The sequence below is a fragment of the Nesoenas mayeri genome (genome assembly GCF_963082525.1).
Source record: "Nesoenas mayeri genome assembly, chromosome: 3".
NCBI classification, from domain to species: Eukaryota; Metazoa; Chordata; class Aves; order Columbiformes; family Columbidae; genus Nesoenas; species Nesoenas mayeri.
Window position 1 is genome coordinate 97,881,898 of NC_137544.1, and position 17,253 is coordinate 97,899,150.

The following is a 17,253-nucleotide window of genomic DNA, read 5'->3' on the forward strand; positions in this document are numbered from 1 at the left end:
CTACTCATTGTGGACAGTGTTAGTTAAAAGCTCTTTGAGGGATACTTTCTGATAAGTTTAGCAAGTTTAAATCATAGAATCATTTTGGTTGGAAGAGACCCTCAAGATTGAGTCCAACTATTAACCTAATACTGCCACTTAGCCAAGCTGCTAAGAATCCCATCTACACATCTTTTTAAACACTGCCAGGGATGGTGCATCAACCACTTGTCTGGGCAGTCTATTCCAATGCCTGACAACCCTTTCCATGAAAAAAAAAATCCTAATATCCAATCTAAACCTCCCTGGTGCAACCTGAGGCCATTTCTTCTTATCCTATCATTTGCTGCTTGGGAGAAGAGACCAATCCCCTCCATGCTACAACCTCCTTTCGGGTAGTTGTAGAGAGCAATAAATCAAGTGCTTTGTTCATTTCCATGTTCAAAATGTAATGGGGAAGCAACTGGTTCTAGGAACTACCCGCTTAATAAAAAGAGAGGAAGAGAAAAGCTGCACGGGACTGAAGGTGTGAAGAGAGACCGAGGCACTAAGGCTGGCTGTACAATTAGGGGTGTGCCGGCCCCAGCCCCTCCAGGCAAGCAGCTCAGAGGGGAAGAAGGGGCAGTGGAAACTACGCTGTGATGTGGCTGATTCCCTGAGGTTTCTCAGTGAGTAAGATGGTTGTAGACAGACTTTATATCAGACTTTGGAGCAGAAGTGGAAACTCTGAAGCAGCAACACTGTGCTGGAGAGCTACTGCAGCAGTGCCAGGCATTCTTGCTCTGCGCATGGAGAACTGCGTGGTATGGAGTGATGTGCAATGGCATTCCCGTGGGAGGGTGCACCTCCCCAAGCACAGTGCCCTAAATGAACTTTTCCTTGGGTATCCCCTATCAGCAGGATTTTTTTTAATTCATTTTTTTTTTACTTTTCTGAGACAAAACTGCCTGAAATATAAATACACTTCCTCTCCCATTGCATAAATGATGGATTAGCTTTTCACTGGAGAAACTGAGAGTAGGATGTGAGGACAATTTGTGTAACTCATGAAGTAGGCTGTGGTGTCCAGCAGTAGACTGTTATGAAACATGACACTGCAGGAAATATGATGAATGTGTGATGGAAACCCCTTGGTAGATCAGTTCACTAAAGCACATGTCCTAGCATGAGCACTCCATGGTTTGTGTTATGTGCAGTGAGCAGCTGGACAGAGATGAACTACTGACTGTTGGAGTATTATTTTATCCAGTAATATGTGAGATTTTTTTTTAAAGTATAATTAATCATACAAGACCTTTTTGTCATTTGTGGAAGAAAAGCATTCATTGTTTTTCATGAAGAAAAACAATTTGTGAGGGTAGAAGTCAAGTGGAGCACCATCTTTTTCTTGAGCAAGACATGACTGATTTAGGGAGGAGAATACATAGCGCTGAACATGTACTTCATGTCCTCATACTGATGAGCAGCAGATGAGAACTAATGCCGCAGCAGCAATTGTCTCTGTAATAGCTGTGGGATGCACAGAGAATGCCGCTTTGCTTTATGAAGTTAACTGAGCAAAACTGCCTGCTTGGCATGTGCTTTGCTGGACTGGTATTTTATCACCGTTATGAGACACCGCTTTTGTTGGGCAAGTGAATGCACTTCTTATCAAAAAAAAAAAAAAAAAAAAAAAGGAGAGCTATTTCCAAATCCCCTAGTATGAATTTTATGAATCTGGTGTATCCAGACCCCTGATTCTGAATTGCATTAAGATCCTGCAGGAATTATGCCCTGGCAACTGTTCAAGCTCCTGTTGATGCATAAACAGGCATGTTTATGGAAACAGAGTGGCTTGGATCTGTGTGTCGCTTTTTGGTTCGTGATGAGCTAATTTTATTTTAAAACTCAAGGGTTTTTTCTGCTTGGTGCATGAAGGGACAGAGTGAACTCAATGGAGCTGAAATTTCCAGAATTATAATAACCAGTAATTTTAGCCCCAGCTCTGGGTTAGGAGAAGAAGATTGGGCTAAAGGTGCTGTGACTTTATTCCACTTGACTGAGTCAGACGTTTTCATTACATTAGTACAGGAAAAATTTGCAAAGTTAGAGGACTCCACAACTTGTAATTTATGATATTTCCTATAATTTTGTCTTTTTTTTTTAGTTCAGTTGACAGGGTTCATTAGTGATCGTCTGGGGACAATTCTAATATCAACTTTTTAATTTCCTTTTTAATCTCTTTTTTAATCTAACTGAAGATTGTTTGCTTGATTATTATTTGGAAACTGATGTTAGGGCTCAATATGTAGGAGTAAAATATATTTCCACTGAGATTTGTTTGTATTTTAGTGAAGCTGGGTGAGGGGAAGATTCGTCTCCTGTGTACTGAAAGGAAGAAGTAGTTTTGGCAACAGAAATTTGGTGTGGTTTACCTACATAAGAGCAGAACCAAAACTTAAGATAATAGTTTTCACAAAGAGAATCTATATTTATGTTAAAACAACATGCTCAAAACAGTTGAATAAAAATTCTGATTAATGGGTAAGCTATTCATTAAATATGCTTTGCCTTATGGAAGCTTATAGGCATTATTGTGCATAAATACTAGAGCTGTTTTGAAAAGAAAACTGTCATTGCAAGTTCTCAATAGACCTGATAAAATTCGTCTATCAGCTTTTTCATGTGAAAATTGCATTTTTTTTTTACTTAAGACAAAGAAATTTCTCAATTACTTTCTAAAATATTTTGCTTTTTATTTACAAGTTACTTTTTCCTACAAAAAAGGTAACTTTTAAAAAGCCTTTTGTTTAATTTCTCCATGGAAAATAAGCCTGTCTCTGACAAAAGATATTTTTTCTTTTTTTCCCCCAAACAAAAGTATTTTTCCTTCAAAATGCACATTGTGCTGAAAAGTGAAACAATGTTCAAAATGCTGGGGTGTTACTACAATTGCTCAACTGCTCCCCCAAAACACTGAGTGATACTTTGGAGGAGAAAGACTTCTGAACTTCATGAAACTTGTCTGTAGGGTTCTCCCCAGGTGACCCTACTTAAATTGTTAAAATACCAGTCCTGGAAGACGCGTTTTAGGACATTTTGCAGATGCTAGGCCCTGTGGTCTTTGTATTTCAGAAGTTTTGGGCATATTGAGGTGTCAAGCCAGTGAAGACAAAATTATTTCCCCTTTCAAGTGGGGAGAGCGGTGAACTCTAAACTGTTTCTCTAAGCTTTGTTTGCAACACTGAAAGAACGAAAGCCTTCAATAATGAAGACTCTAATCAGTCCCATTTATGCTAGAAATCCCTGTTTTGCTCATCCAAGTGATTTTTTTCAGGCTGCTTCACTTAGAAACACAGCACATCTGAAGGAAAATTGTATCTTGTTTACAAGTGCTGCAGCCTGATGATTACAAGTCCAGTAACAGACATTTCCAGGTAGCAGAAGCTGAGGTGTAGCTTAACCACTTGATATTAACTACATGTAGTAGATGAGAAAAGCTATCATTTATTTAAAAAAAAAAAGGTTTTTCTTCTCTACAGTACATATACAATATAAAATAAGTTGGTTAATTGTGCAGCAGTTTAATTTTAGCTCTGAGAGGATTATGAGACACACACTGTCATTTGTTTTTTTCACAATGTTTGCTATGTCATATGGTTAACCTTGTAGGACCTGTTTTTAACTGTTTCATTCCTGCAGTCCTTTTAAAATGTGTAATATAATGCATGTAACTTCTTAAACATCTAAAGTTGTTTGTAATTTAGGCTTTGGAAACATCTCCCCACGCACACAAGGTGGAAAGATATTCTGTATCATCTATGCCTTATTGGGAATTCCTCTGTTTGGTTTTCTGTTGGCTGGTGTTGGAGATCAACTAGGGACAATCTTTGGAAAAGGAATCGCCAAAGTAGAAGATACCTTTGTTGTGAGTATGCTGACTGCCTCGTTTTTCATGCTGCTTGCTGTTCTGAAGTTAACAAGGGAAATGAAAAGCCTGAGAAACAGAGTATAGCTCATCATTGTAACTAGATGTCTAGTAAAAGGTAGGAAGAACTTTACAAAGTCTGAGCATGTTATTGAACACTTCAAATTGAGAACTGGATGAAGCCCAATGTTTTCTACAATAACGGTCATTAGGAAGAGGAACAAGATCCAAAACATTTCTGCTTTGCCCTTATAATACTCCTAAGCATGCTGTGATATTTACCTTTAAAGGTTTTCATATAGATTATGTCAGGAAATCAGTGACTCAGGTGGAAGAGTGGAATTGTAGGGGTAACAAGGAAATTATTGCTGCTGCTTTGAGTTGATTCTCAGAAGACATTTGGTGTCTGAATCTAAAATCAAAATTCTTAACATCTCTACTCAGATGCCATCACACCTGAGAAAATGCTTATAGTCTGTAGGCACCTATGTTTCCAGATTTATGGGTATGTAGGTAACTAAAGCTTTGGGCATTCACAGAAGCTGGACAACCTAACTGGGACAGAGCCTGTTGATGCTTCCCTGACGTTGGACTCCTCTTTGTGGTCTCATCACTAGGCTGCAGGATGTTCTACAGTTTAAGTGATTTTCAAACTGTTCTGCAAAACTGCTTAGAACAGCCTAGAGGTTCATGCCCTTCATTTTCTTTGGCTACTAATCTTTAATTATTCAGGCAAAGTGACACAACTTCAGTAGAAGTAGAGACCTGTCAAACAGACTAAAAGCTTGTGCAGATACTGATAAAGTTCAGCCATACCCAGTTCTTAACACGCAAGTGCCTTGGATTCTAGCAGAGAAACTTAATTTACTTAGTCTCTGTTTCTCACACAGAAAAGTTTATTAAGGTTGTATTTTACTAATGCAGTTGTTAAAATGTATTTACTGAGATTTTTGAAGCATAGAATAAATGGTAAATGAAACTTTATAAAATTAAGTGTTTTACTGATCTTTAATAAAATGTGGTAGGTTTAAATATTATCTAGTGCTCAAATCATTTGTCTTTTGATATGTGGAATATGTCATATCCAGTGAATACTTGGTAAGCAGCCTGACTTTGTAGCTGCTTGCCTCAGCACTGCAAGTGTTAGAAGGATTGTTTTTCTGCAACAAGCCTTAATCTTGCATGCATAACACTTGTTCTATACAGAAGGGGTCTGCCATGGCTTTATTTTTGAAGCCAAGCAAACTGGGGCTGTGCAGAGCAATCTTATGCAATAGGTAAATACAAGCCTGAAAGCTTTTTAAGAGAGGCCAAATATCTTTGACTTTGAAACATCAGTTCAAGTCCAAACCAGGTACTGATGAATAACATACATTTCAATTGAGATTTGTCTAAAATGGACAAGAACATTGAATTTTATTTTTATACTTTCTGGGTGGTGTTGTGTGTGTGTTTATTTTTCTTTAAATAACTGAATTTTATTTTTTGCTTAGAAGTACAAAAAATTTGAGACTAATTTGTGTGTCTCTTAGCCTGTTACTCATAGGGATAATGACTTTCCTTTTTTTCATAGTGGATTTATCCCTACAACAAGAATGCCCCCAATATAAAAAGCAGCATCTTGTCCCCTTTTGGCAATATCTGAATGAAAATATTGATCTACACATTGTAGTCTGGCACACTCCCTTGTTCTGTGTACTAGTTCTCCAAAAGAAGAATTGGGAGGCACTGATAGTTTAGAACAGAGAATTTCACGTTGCCGTAGCCCAAACTACTACTGTGATTTGGGTTACAAAACGTGGACCTTGGTCATGCTGACTGTGAAACATTGGCACTAAACTTAAATACAAGTAAACAAATATAATGAACAATCTGATATCATTTTTGGTCTCATTTTCTGAAAGTTTTCAGTTTTGTGCAATCCCTCGGTTACTTTGAGTTGAGCCAACATGCTTTGGATGGATGGAAAACTGTACTGAGAGGAAAACTGTCAAACTGGCAGGGCATGTCGGATGGGACTTAGCAGTGGTCCATTCTAGCTTTGGTACTCTTAAATTTCATTAATAGTTTACACAACAGATAAAGGACTTTGTTCATTAAATCTACACATTATCTTAAGATGGGGAGAGCTAAAAACTAGAGGACAGAATTAGAATTCAAAATTATTTTGAAAATTTTGAGAAGCAGTCTGTATATATAGGATTCAGTTCAGTAAGGACGTGTTCAAAGTTCTCTTTGAAGAAATAATAAAACATGCAATTACATGTCAGGAAACAGTTGTCTAGGTGTAATGTTGTAGAAGTGTTTTGAGGACTCCAGGGGCTCATAAGACAACATGGTTGCATGACATACTGCTGTGAAAAAACATACATCATAGTTAGAAGTGTAAATAGCAGTGTAAATAACTAAGTAGATAAAACATAAGAAAGGATCCTTCCATTCTATTTTGTGATTTTTTTTTTTTAATACGTAGTTTTGAGTACAATACCTGATGAAATGTCAGTTAATTGGTTGGAGCCAGGAAATAGCTATGAGAATGGGCAGGTGAAGAAAGCCTGAAAGTAATGATTTTTTTTTTTCTATCTAAAGAATACATGACTGAAAGAAAACACTTCTAGAAGTTTGCTAGAAAGAACAAAGCTGCAATTTCTTTGTTTGCCTTGTATAAGATCATAAATAATAGACTTAAACTGGAGGAGATGAAATGCAAGTTAAGCGTTAGGAAAAAGTTTCTGAAGACAAGAACAGTTCAGTGTGATGACATTTTGCCTGTCCAGTAATGTGTCTAAAGTGGCTTAGCTGGGTTTATTTTTGTCTTGGGGCAGGTTTGGAAGAGGTGAGCTCTCCCTTGCAGCTCTATTTTCTATGGTTACTTAATTTATTCCATTATTTGTGGATGCAAGAAAGCAGAAAGATTGCAGGTGCAAGCACTACTTGAAGCCCACTCAAATATCTAGCACGTACTTAAAACCTCAGCATGATCAGCTGTAAATATTAATACTATACATGCCATCACCCAGACCACAAACCTGGCCACAATGAAGACTCCAGCCCTGCTCAGCATTTACTGCTAGCGAGTGTCTTCTAGGGTAGTCATGCTTGCTTTGAAAACCCTTTCAAAGTAAACCCCTGCTTTGATTTCCCTGTTTTGTTTGAGAATTTTAACGCACTGTCCTCTTGAGCAATGTAGTGCTCACTATGGGGCTATGAGTGACAGGTGCTTATGTACAGTGTTGCAGTTTTATTAATGATGGGTTTCCTCTCTTTTCCCTTTCCAGAAATGGAATGTGAGTCAGACAAAGATTCGCATAATATCAACAATAATATTCATACTGTTTGGCTGCGTGCTGTTTGTCGCTCTTCCTGCAGTTATATTCAAGCACATAGAAGGCTGGAGCACACTAGATGCAATTTACTTTGTGGTTATCACTTTAACTACCATTGGATTTGGTGACTACGTTGCAGGTAAGATTTTTCTCGTAACTATCTTACAGTATTTTGCACAGTGATATATGTTCTTCATTTTGTATTATTTTGGAACAGACACACCTCTGTTGTTCCTCACTCCCAATTTTACCCTTTATCACTTGTGTCAGTGCATATGAAGGGGCCTGTTCCCATCTTGGATCATGTGGCAGGCAAGAGACAGGAGGGAGAACAACAAAATGCATGGTCTCTGTCTCTGCCCACTCATTTTTTTCTTTTACTGTACTGTTAAAAGATGCTTTACTTAATTTTTAGATAAATTGTTTTGTTCTTACAGATTGAGTGAAGTGCAGGAATTAATACAGTATTTTAGTCTGCTGAGTTTATTTTTTCAGCTGGAATCACTTAAAATGTCTTACCTTGTGGGGTTATATAACACAGTTTTTGTGTGCATCTCTTACTTTCAAAGAGTTGTTCCAGAGCTCTGTTTCTGCCTTTGATGTGTTTCTATTGTTAGATCCTGCTTCTGTGCTTTGTTTCTTCAGATTGCTATGCATCCACCTGTCTCTTTGTTTTTCGTAATGTAAGGGGAAGGTTTAACACAACCCATAGATAACATGTCCAACTTCTATGGTTCTGTTAACTTGGATTAGATTGGTTGCAAATATTTTTTTCAAACTGAGCTAAAAGTGTATTTGAACAGTTATCTGCATCATTTTTTTTTCTTGAAAAGGTGTCAGAGGTGTTGGGCCACTTCTCAGAGTAGGATTAAGTATATGTTGTCTGTGTTGAGGAAGTGTGTTGGTCCATGCCAGCGATGTGTGGAGGTGAGGATTAGAAATTTAGAACTTTGTGCTCTGAGACTTGTGTTCTTCAGCCTGATCTCTTGCTTCTCCTGATGCAGCACCATCATCTCTCTCTTTGAGATGCCTCTCACCTCTGAACTCTGAAAGGCAGGGGGAGCTTAGAAAGGCTGCTGAGAAGGCCAGCAGTGTTGGGCTGCTGTCAGTGGGCTGCCCTGCTGGAGGGAAGCCTTTCTAGTAGACATCCACGTGGCATGGGCTCCTCCGTGTCCCATCTGTAGCCATGACAGTTATATGAATCCATGTGCACCAAGGTGAGGGCCTCAGGTTGGGTACCTCATCCTAGTGACTTGCAGGACTGCCTCAAGTTTGCCTTGATGGCAGGAGCATGACTGGTCTTGTTGCTGGCAGGTTTTTCAAGTTGGTGGGAAGTCCCATAGAGATCTCTAAAGTGTTGGAAATGTTTGGCATATTCAAAAATTATCTGAGTAAAATAGGGGGAAATTTAGATAGTGTGGAAGATATTAAGTTGTGTTTAAAAAAAATATTAAGTCCACATGAGAAGTTGCCGAAGATTCTTATAAATTATAGAACTGGGCTGTAAACCAACAAATGAAATCCATTTGGACTTTAAACATAGTTGTGTGTTCTTTCATTTGTTTGTTTGTTTTGTTTTGTTTTGTTAAATATTTATATGTTTCTTTTGAATAAATATCACCGATTTCTCACTTTCCCTTTCCCATACTGTTTCTCTTATTTCCATTTTGTCTTCAGGAATTTATGATTCTGGTCAGATTGTAACTAGCACCAAATAAAAAATATATGCTTTTTCCATGTCAAAAGTCTGTGTGTTTTAAATTTTGTTCCTGAGGTGGTATGTGTATGTCAGAGAATAAAAATAATAGTGTATAAAGGCCTGGTTATATTTAACTGTAAGGTATTATGTGAAATGGCCCACTTGACTCTAACTGGAACACTGAGTACATTCATTATTACTCTCATTATAAACTTCTGCAGGTTTTTCTATTTGTAGACCACTTGATATCATAGTTTGTTCCTACATCACGTCTGTTTTTTAGTTTTACCAGGAAATACTTTCTCTTTCTACAGAACGTCCTTGGATTATAATTTTCTCTTGCTTATGGACTTTTATGATTTGCTTCATATGTATTTTATTATTTTGAAGTTCCACTGTAAATGCAGGATGTAAACATGTTCTTAATGTTTTCTATTTTCTTTTATAGTTAAATGCACGAGACATGTATTTGTACTGTAACATGTTATGGACTTAGAGTTTCAGTGTGTAGCAATGATGCTCAAGAGAACAAGGTTAGGTGACTGTCTTCATCAGAACTGGGAAGCTAACATTGCCACTAGACTGTATTTTTGTCAAACATGAAGTTGAAAATATCATCTTTGTGTGGCCTAACATGCCCAGTTTATAGGAGATGACTTGAAGGATTTTTCGTAATGCACTGTTTGCTTCCTTGTCATTCAGGTACATAATTGTCTAGTTAAATAAAAATTCTGAAAAAAATAGGTAAGCTATTAATTAACTGTGATTTACATTGTGGAATCTTACAGTTAACTAGTGTGCATAGAAGAAAACTGACACAACAAGTTCTCAACAGAGCCGATAAAATTTGTCTTAAGGGCTAGGTGTCCTTACTCATTTTGACGAAGTATGCAGAATCTTTTGCATGCTAACAAATTAGTAAGTTGTCTTTATGATTTGTTGTTTTGCTTGTTTTTATTTTAAGTAAATCGTAGCTACCATACAGACACTAACTGCCATTGATATTTTGTGGCAAACTTCATCTAGAATGCTCCCTCCTGAAGGTTTAGGAAATCTGAGTGCCATAAACAGAGGCAAAACAAGCATATAGGGTTAAGGCATGTAATGCTGTATGAGGTTATACGGAAGTTTGCCATGATAGAATATAGGTATTGTATCTGAAATTACTGTGTCTCTAGACTATTATGTTCTTGGTTCTGGTTTGTCATAGTGAGGCATGCCACTTCAGGCCACTTAGTGCCTAGATGACAATGCATTTGGAAAAACACTCACATTGATGTTAATTTATTCCTTTTCCTGGTATTTTCTGGCCAGAAAGGCATACTTCTTAAGTAATAATTAGAGTGAAAATTACCTTCTTCCACTCAGAATTATAGTCAAATCTAAAGCAGAGTGGTGGGCAGTGGTACTCCAATTTGAAAATGTAGTGAACTCTTAAAACCATGAAAATCAAACTGGCAATAGGGGTGACCTTATTGATGTTTACCAATATATAAAGGGTAAGTGTCACAAGGATGGAGTCAGGCTCTTCTCAGTGACAACCAATAGTAGGACAAGGGGTAATGGGTGCAAACTGGAACACAAGAGGTTCCACTTAAATATGAGAAGAAACTTCTTCTCAGTGAGGGTGACAGAACACTGGAACAGGCTGCCCAGCGGGGTTGTGGAGTCTCCTTCTCTGGAGACATTCAAAATCCACCTGGACACCTTCCTGTGTAACCTCATCTGGGTGTTCCTACTCTGGCAGGGGGATTGGACTAGATCATCTTTTGGGAACCCTTCCAATCCCTAATATCCTGTGATCCTGTGAATTCTTGTAGCATATTGGAGGTCCATGGGATATCTTATGATTATGTGTCAGTTTTGGCTAATAAAGTTCCCTCAAAAATCCAAAATTCCTAAATATTTGAAAAATTCCAAATATTCTGCTTTTTTACTTTTTTTGTTTTTTTGTTTTTTTTTTTTTTGGCAAGTGCCATCCTAGAGGAAAGCAGGTTTGCAAGCCCCACATTCAACTGTGACATTTGTGAAAATGTGTATTTGGGTTTAAAATATTTCTTACAATATCTGTAATTTACAACTAACATGGAACTCATCACTTTCTGGCAATTAAAAGTAGAAGAGAAGCCCTGAAGAACTTTCAGGAGGTAAAGGAGAGTTTCTGAATAGCTGTACCAAAAGGGAGCCAACACGAGAACTTGGGGTTCAGGAACATAATGGTTTTAAAGCCTGTACTGCAGTTTGTCATTTTAGAAATTCTTGTAGAGTTTTCCAGAATTTTTCTACAAGTTTCTTCTCATTTGTACTGGAGAACAAGTACCCTGTTCCCAGAAACTAGAATGCCCAAACATCCCCTTTTGTTCTCAGAATCTAAGCTGCTCTTTGGAGCCTGTTGAAATTTCAGATGCAATTTCCACCAGCAAGAGAAGCCTTAAGGCAAACTTAAAAAGGTTGATTGCTCAAGGTGCATGCAAGGAGGGAAAAAGATGAAGAGCCCTTGTAGTGCACGTTCAAGAATATATGAACAGTATTCCGAAAAATAGCCTGCACTGTCTTATGAAAATCAGGGCAGAGTCAAATATCCCTTCTCTTGTTTTCAAGAGAAACCATTGGCTTTGTTATGACAGAAGAAAATCAAGCTGATATTATGAATATTCTATGAAAGAGAAAAGTAAGAAGACTTTTCATGTCAAATGTGTCATTTTTTTTAGTAAAATGAAAGATATTGTTGGGTACTAAATTTATCATTGAGTTATATATGTAAAACATAATAATATATTGTTAGATGTGCAGATAAATCCTTTAACTGCAGTGCAGATTGGAAGGTACAGTCAAATATTTCTAAAGTATTTAATCTAACAGGTTTCAAATCTAAATTAGATTAGATGTCCAAAACTTGACTGAATTAGGTAGAGGTCAGAAACAGATAGCACATCAGTAGTCTGTTCAGAGCGGGGCGTAATTATGATATAAGGTTATGCTGTAATCAGTCCGATTCAACATATCACAGAACTTTGCAACTCTTCACTTTAAAAATATATTCTAATATATTCTAATATAATCTGGGTCTGTACTGTATTGCTTGACCTGAGACCCCGTTTGTAGAGTGCTGAAATATATTAATCTTGTTTAATTTCCCCGAACTGGAACGCTTCAGTTGGTGGTCATAGTAGCCCAGCTGCTCTGTTCTTACTATGGGATATTATTTACTTGGCAGAAAGACCTCTACAGAAAGAAATTGCTGTCATGCCAAGCAAAAGGCACGTGTCAAGCATCCTGTAAGAACTGTGTGCTCTCCTTTCCCATGGCCTTTGTGTCTTTTTTTTTGCCACCTGAAAGTGATCTTTGCCACCTCAGAATTTCACATCTGTAATGGGCTGCCTGGTCTGAACCATGCAGGCTGCTTTAAGTTTAAGTCAAGATTGCCATGTCTTGCTCGGTTTCCGTGTAGGACAGCATGTGACGAGTGTTTTACAGCTGTGCTTTGTGTTCAGAAGTAGCCCTCCGTTTTCCACTTAGTGGCATCAAGTAACTTGTATGAGGTACTTATATTGTTTGTCGTGGACAGGGCAATGTTATCTTGTCCCAAGCATGCTGCTTTTCACCATCTCCACATAAGCCAGTTCTGTCTCTGTCCCTTTTTGCAGTCTTCAGAGGTAATTCCTTTTAAGCTGCGGGGCTGAATCTCTGTATTTCTTTGGAGTGTGACAAATTACATATCTGGATTAAGCCTCTTGGCCAGGTTTCTCACAAAAGGGATGATGGACAGCTACTCGTTATTCTGCAATTAAAATTGTGTTTGGATTTAATCACATCTGTATACCCAGAATAACTTGTTCTGCCAATTAAAAATAAAAAAAGACATTTCTTACTTTGAAGGGCCAACTTCTGAATAACCTTATGCTGGTATGGAATTAAGATATTCCATGTCAATACCCCTTTCTATTCTCTGCTTCTACTTTTGAAGCAAAAATGTAAACAAAACCAGACAACTTGACAAAAATAATTGCATGTTTCTATTTTGAGTCAGCTGTAGAAAGAATGAGGAAAAGAGTGGCAACAATAAAGAACAATATTTATTTAAAATGTAAATGTTTTATGTAAATTAAAAAAATATATATATTTGAAAGCCTGATCCCTTACCTGATAACCACAATCTGTCCTAATGCACCCCTGAAATCTTCTTTAATGCCACCCTTCACTAAAACATAAACCTTTTCACCGCAGTAAATAATATGTGTTAGGTCTGTAAAACAACGTATGCCTTCTACAGTGTTGAAAATATTAAATAATTTCAAGTTATTTGGCAGATGTAAGAATAGGGGCTGCAGCAACATGATAGCCTGTGATGGAGATGGATGGAAAAACTCTTGGATTTCTCATGGATTTCAAGGGACTTTGGATCAAATCTTCACCACAAAACATCTCTGCAATAAATGGTGGCTCTTCTGGGTAAAAGATTATGGCAATGAGACTTCTGGGTTAAGAGTAAGCAAGCACAGTCCAGTTGACCAAATCTGAGAAGGAAGATGTATTTTTTCTTTATAGTGGTTGTAACCTATTTCAGGTGGAGGTCAAAGCTGCAGAAATGTTTTGTTCCTTGGCCTACTAAATTGGTTTTGCAAAAAAAACCAGCTAAATTCAAATTCTTGTTTCTCAGCATTTTGCTTCCTAAAAGGCTACATAAAAAAAAAAAAAAAGCATTGCAAAAAAATATTATGGAATTATGAAATAAAAATTATGCTATGAAAAATTCATGCACATGTGTTGATATGTTTTTTACAATGTTATCAGTAAACTAATAAGATGGATTATCTCATACTTCAGTAGAAATACCTTCACGTATCCATACTCAAATACGTTCATACCCACTTACGTGAATTGTAAATCAGCAGTTAATGAATTCCATTTACTTTAAATTCAGTTGTCTTTGATAATGTTTTCTTACCTACGTGGAATTCTATTTCATGATATTCCTGGGTAACTGCATTATAGCACACTGTGATGTTTAAGCATCATAGGAGAGTAGTTATTTCAGGAAGAGCATCCTTAGCTATGTTTCCCTCTCTCTCTCTTTCCCTCTCTCTCTCCAACATTCCATTAAATTGAGACCTCTCTTGAGGAGTTCTTGAAAGTCAGACACTCAACAGCTAATAAAGCTTTTAGCTGTTAAGCCTTTTCTCATAGGGTTGTTCACTGCCCCTTTCTAACTTTAGGAAAGCTGAACGCCGTTGGGCATGGCTAGATGGAGCCACCTCCTGGCCAGATAGTAAAGAAAACTCTTGGTTGAATACGAACGTGTCCTAACTCCTACCCTGGTAATTAACATTCCTGTAAACAAATGATGTATAAACTGTTAAGGAAATACTCCCTGCAGACTGGCAGAATTAGGTTCCAATTTTGGTTTATAAAATTTACACACTAAAAATTAGAAGTCAGCTGAATGGGTACTTTATATCATGCTTTCTTATGCATTGTATGAACAGCTAGAGAAGCTGAACCACTGAGCATGGGTCATGACTAAGTCCTGATAGAGTAAAGGCATGGTGGTAACCAACCATTTTTCTGAATGACAACAGATTTTATGCTAATCATCTCTAAGAATCTGGTTTTACTAGGTTGACATAAGATGGACAATGTTAACAAATTGCTTTGTATCTGATGTTTTGTTTATCTTGGCTTTGACAAACTCAGCCTTTTGGTGGCTAGTTGTCTTCTGTTCTAGACAGAGCTCTATCATCTACCATACTGGTGACATATAGGTATTGAAGTATATCCATTTTTGTAATGTGGCTTCATCTCTTGGACAGTTGAGCAAAGCACTGCAACTCAATGGACTTTATTGATGAAAAGGCTTATTGACGTGAAAATAACAAAATTTCTGTCTATGAGGGCTTCTGTACAAAGATAACCGTCAGTGAAATTCTCTTATTTGCATGTCATCTCTGTGATGTTTGGATAACAACAACTAGGAAAAAACAATACTCTTCATGAGAGTCGAGCTTGTTACTGTAACAAGGTGCTTGATATTTGGGGGGCAGTTTTCCTTTGGCTACTCAGTACAGGATTCAGATACATACAGCAACATATCATGTACCCATACTGACTACTGAAATGTTCCTGAGAAGGTTTTACTGTAGAGTCTCTTCTTCCATTGTGGGCAGATAAACACAGCACACTTCTACTTGCAGCAACTCAAACCAGGAGACTGATTCTATTTTTTGCAACATAGCTGAATTGCAAGGCTTCTGTTTTATTGTATTGCAAGATGTGAAATATGAGTTATTTTGTATTGTCAAGAGCTCTGGGTCAGTATAACTTCGTGTGTATAAATAAGGCATCTGTTCTTTGTAGCTACATCACACCTGAAAGCTCAGTTTTAGACATCTCCGAAATTTATCATTTTACTTTAACACTGGACGGTGGTGACTGGTGCTTACAGCAGTGGGATACAAAAAATCTGCCTTCAGCTGCCATCTATTTTATCCACTTTTATTTGAGTATGATCTATTCAGCTCAGTCCCTGCACCCTGGTTTCCTCCACTGCAAAAAGGACATGATCATGTTGCCTACCCAACGGGGACACTTGTCAATGCAGGTGTTATTCTTCTTCAAGTCCTTGCAAAATCAGATTTCTCACATTATGAATGCATTACATGTGCCAGAGCAATACTTTAAATTTGGGACAGCATTGTTATTTGGAGAAGGTGGGAAGTCCTTTCCTTCAAGCTGTCCTCAGTGACCTTTACCTTAAATAATGATGTATCAGAAGTTGAATCAGTTTATCTGTGTTCATTTTTAAGTTATTATGAATGATTAGCAATCATTGTCTAAAATGAATGTGCTTCAAACTGTGTTTTCAAGAGTGGATGAATTTAGATTATTGTCTATTCAAATTCAACAAAATGTTTTGCTATGAATTTTTACATGGGTAAGAAAATATAAGAGGTTGTAAGAAACAACAATTTTTTTCCTTTTAGGAAAAGAATTAATTTTAAAACAGTTTTGCACCTATAACTATTAAGTCCGTTTTATTTTTAACTTCATTGTTTTTCAGGGGGATCAGATATTGAGTACCAAGATTTTTATAAGCCGGTGGTGTGGTTCTGGATCCTTGTTGGGCTTGCTTACTTTGCAGCTGTCCTCAGCATGATTGGAGACTGGCTAAGAGTCATTTCTAAAAAGACAAAGGAAGAGGTAAGAACATTTTAAAAAGGGAAGGAATACTACTTTTTAAAAGCCTTGATTAGAAGCCAGGTGAGTTTATAGCTGCTTTTGTTCTTAGGTCATGGGTCAAAGCTCTCTATGTATGAAGTATATCCTGCTGCTCAAACTGCAGCAAACTTTGTAGCAGCCTAGTCAAACAGACAGTGATTTTTACCTGGCTGCATATAAAATAGATTAAATGTATTGCTAAGTGTATATGCACAATTGCATCAGCCTTAAAAGAAATAAAATCTATAAAAGTATGTTCTAGACAATAGAACAGAATCCTTAATTTTTGAGGCAAAAATTATTCTGCTTTGATAGTTTCTATATGGCATGCAGATATGTAGATAAAAATACTAAATCACTAAATAGTTATATTTAAGATACCTTTGAACATTTTATAGTGTTAAGAATATAAATGTTTCATATCATGTAAGGTATAGGAATGAATTATTTAAATATGCCTGGGTCTATTTCACCGTAATGTCTTCAGGAACAATGCCTAGTTATTTGTAGTCAGGTGTATTACTTTTAGTTCAAATATATTTTTACTTGTAAATGTGTATTTATCATTATAATGATGCTACAATATTTTACTTTGAGATTTGTCATTTAAGAAGATGTATTGGTTTTGAAAATGTTAAAGGATAAATAAAATTTCCTTTGATTGCAGTTAGCACAGTTCAAGTTCTACTAGAGTTTGAGAAACAAATCAGTTTTGTTTTAAGCAACGTATTATTTCTCTCTAGTTTACCTTCAGTTCCTCTGCAGTCATCAGTTCATTCATGTTATTCAAATATGAAAACTCTGGTTTCTTTTTGATGGAATGAATGCTTTGGTTACCATGCAGTGGCCTACTACTTGGATTGTTTAAAATTTTTCTCCTGGCTGTAGGGCACGGTGTCGATGCCTAGATGTAATTCTGGCAATCCTTGAGCTCCCAAAGACCTTGCTGGCAAGGATAGCTGACCCCCATACACAATTTATCACAGATCCTGGGGTCCCTGCCCCTTCCCCAGCAGCAATGGTGGCCCCGGGCTGGGAGCTGCGTGCTTGGGCAGGATGAAGGCCACTCCATGAGGCTTGTGGGGTGGGCCGCCCTTTTTCCTTGCCCTTGCTATGCTCATAGCTCT

The 17,253-nt window shown here is 37.3% G+C and overlaps 1 protein-coding gene across 1 annotated transcript in view; it reads left to right on the forward strand.

Moving 5' to 3' along the window:
* The window catches only part of KCNK2 (potassium two pore domain channel subfamily K member 2), a gene marked incomplete at both ends in the record, with an annotated part of 106,652 nt that overhangs the window by 75,985 nt on the left and 13,414 nt on the right, over positions 1 to 17,253 (forward strand). The window contains 3 exons of the mRNA XM_080342799.1: positions 3,726 to 3,886; positions 7,165 to 7,351; positions 15,969 to 16,108. Coding sequence (XP_080198925.1) covers positions 3,726 to 3,886; positions 7,165 to 7,351; positions 15,969 to 16,108 — 488 coding nt within the window. The remainder of the gene's footprint in view (positions 1 to 3,725; positions 3,887 to 7,164; positions 7,352 to 15,968; positions 16,109 to 17,253) is intronic.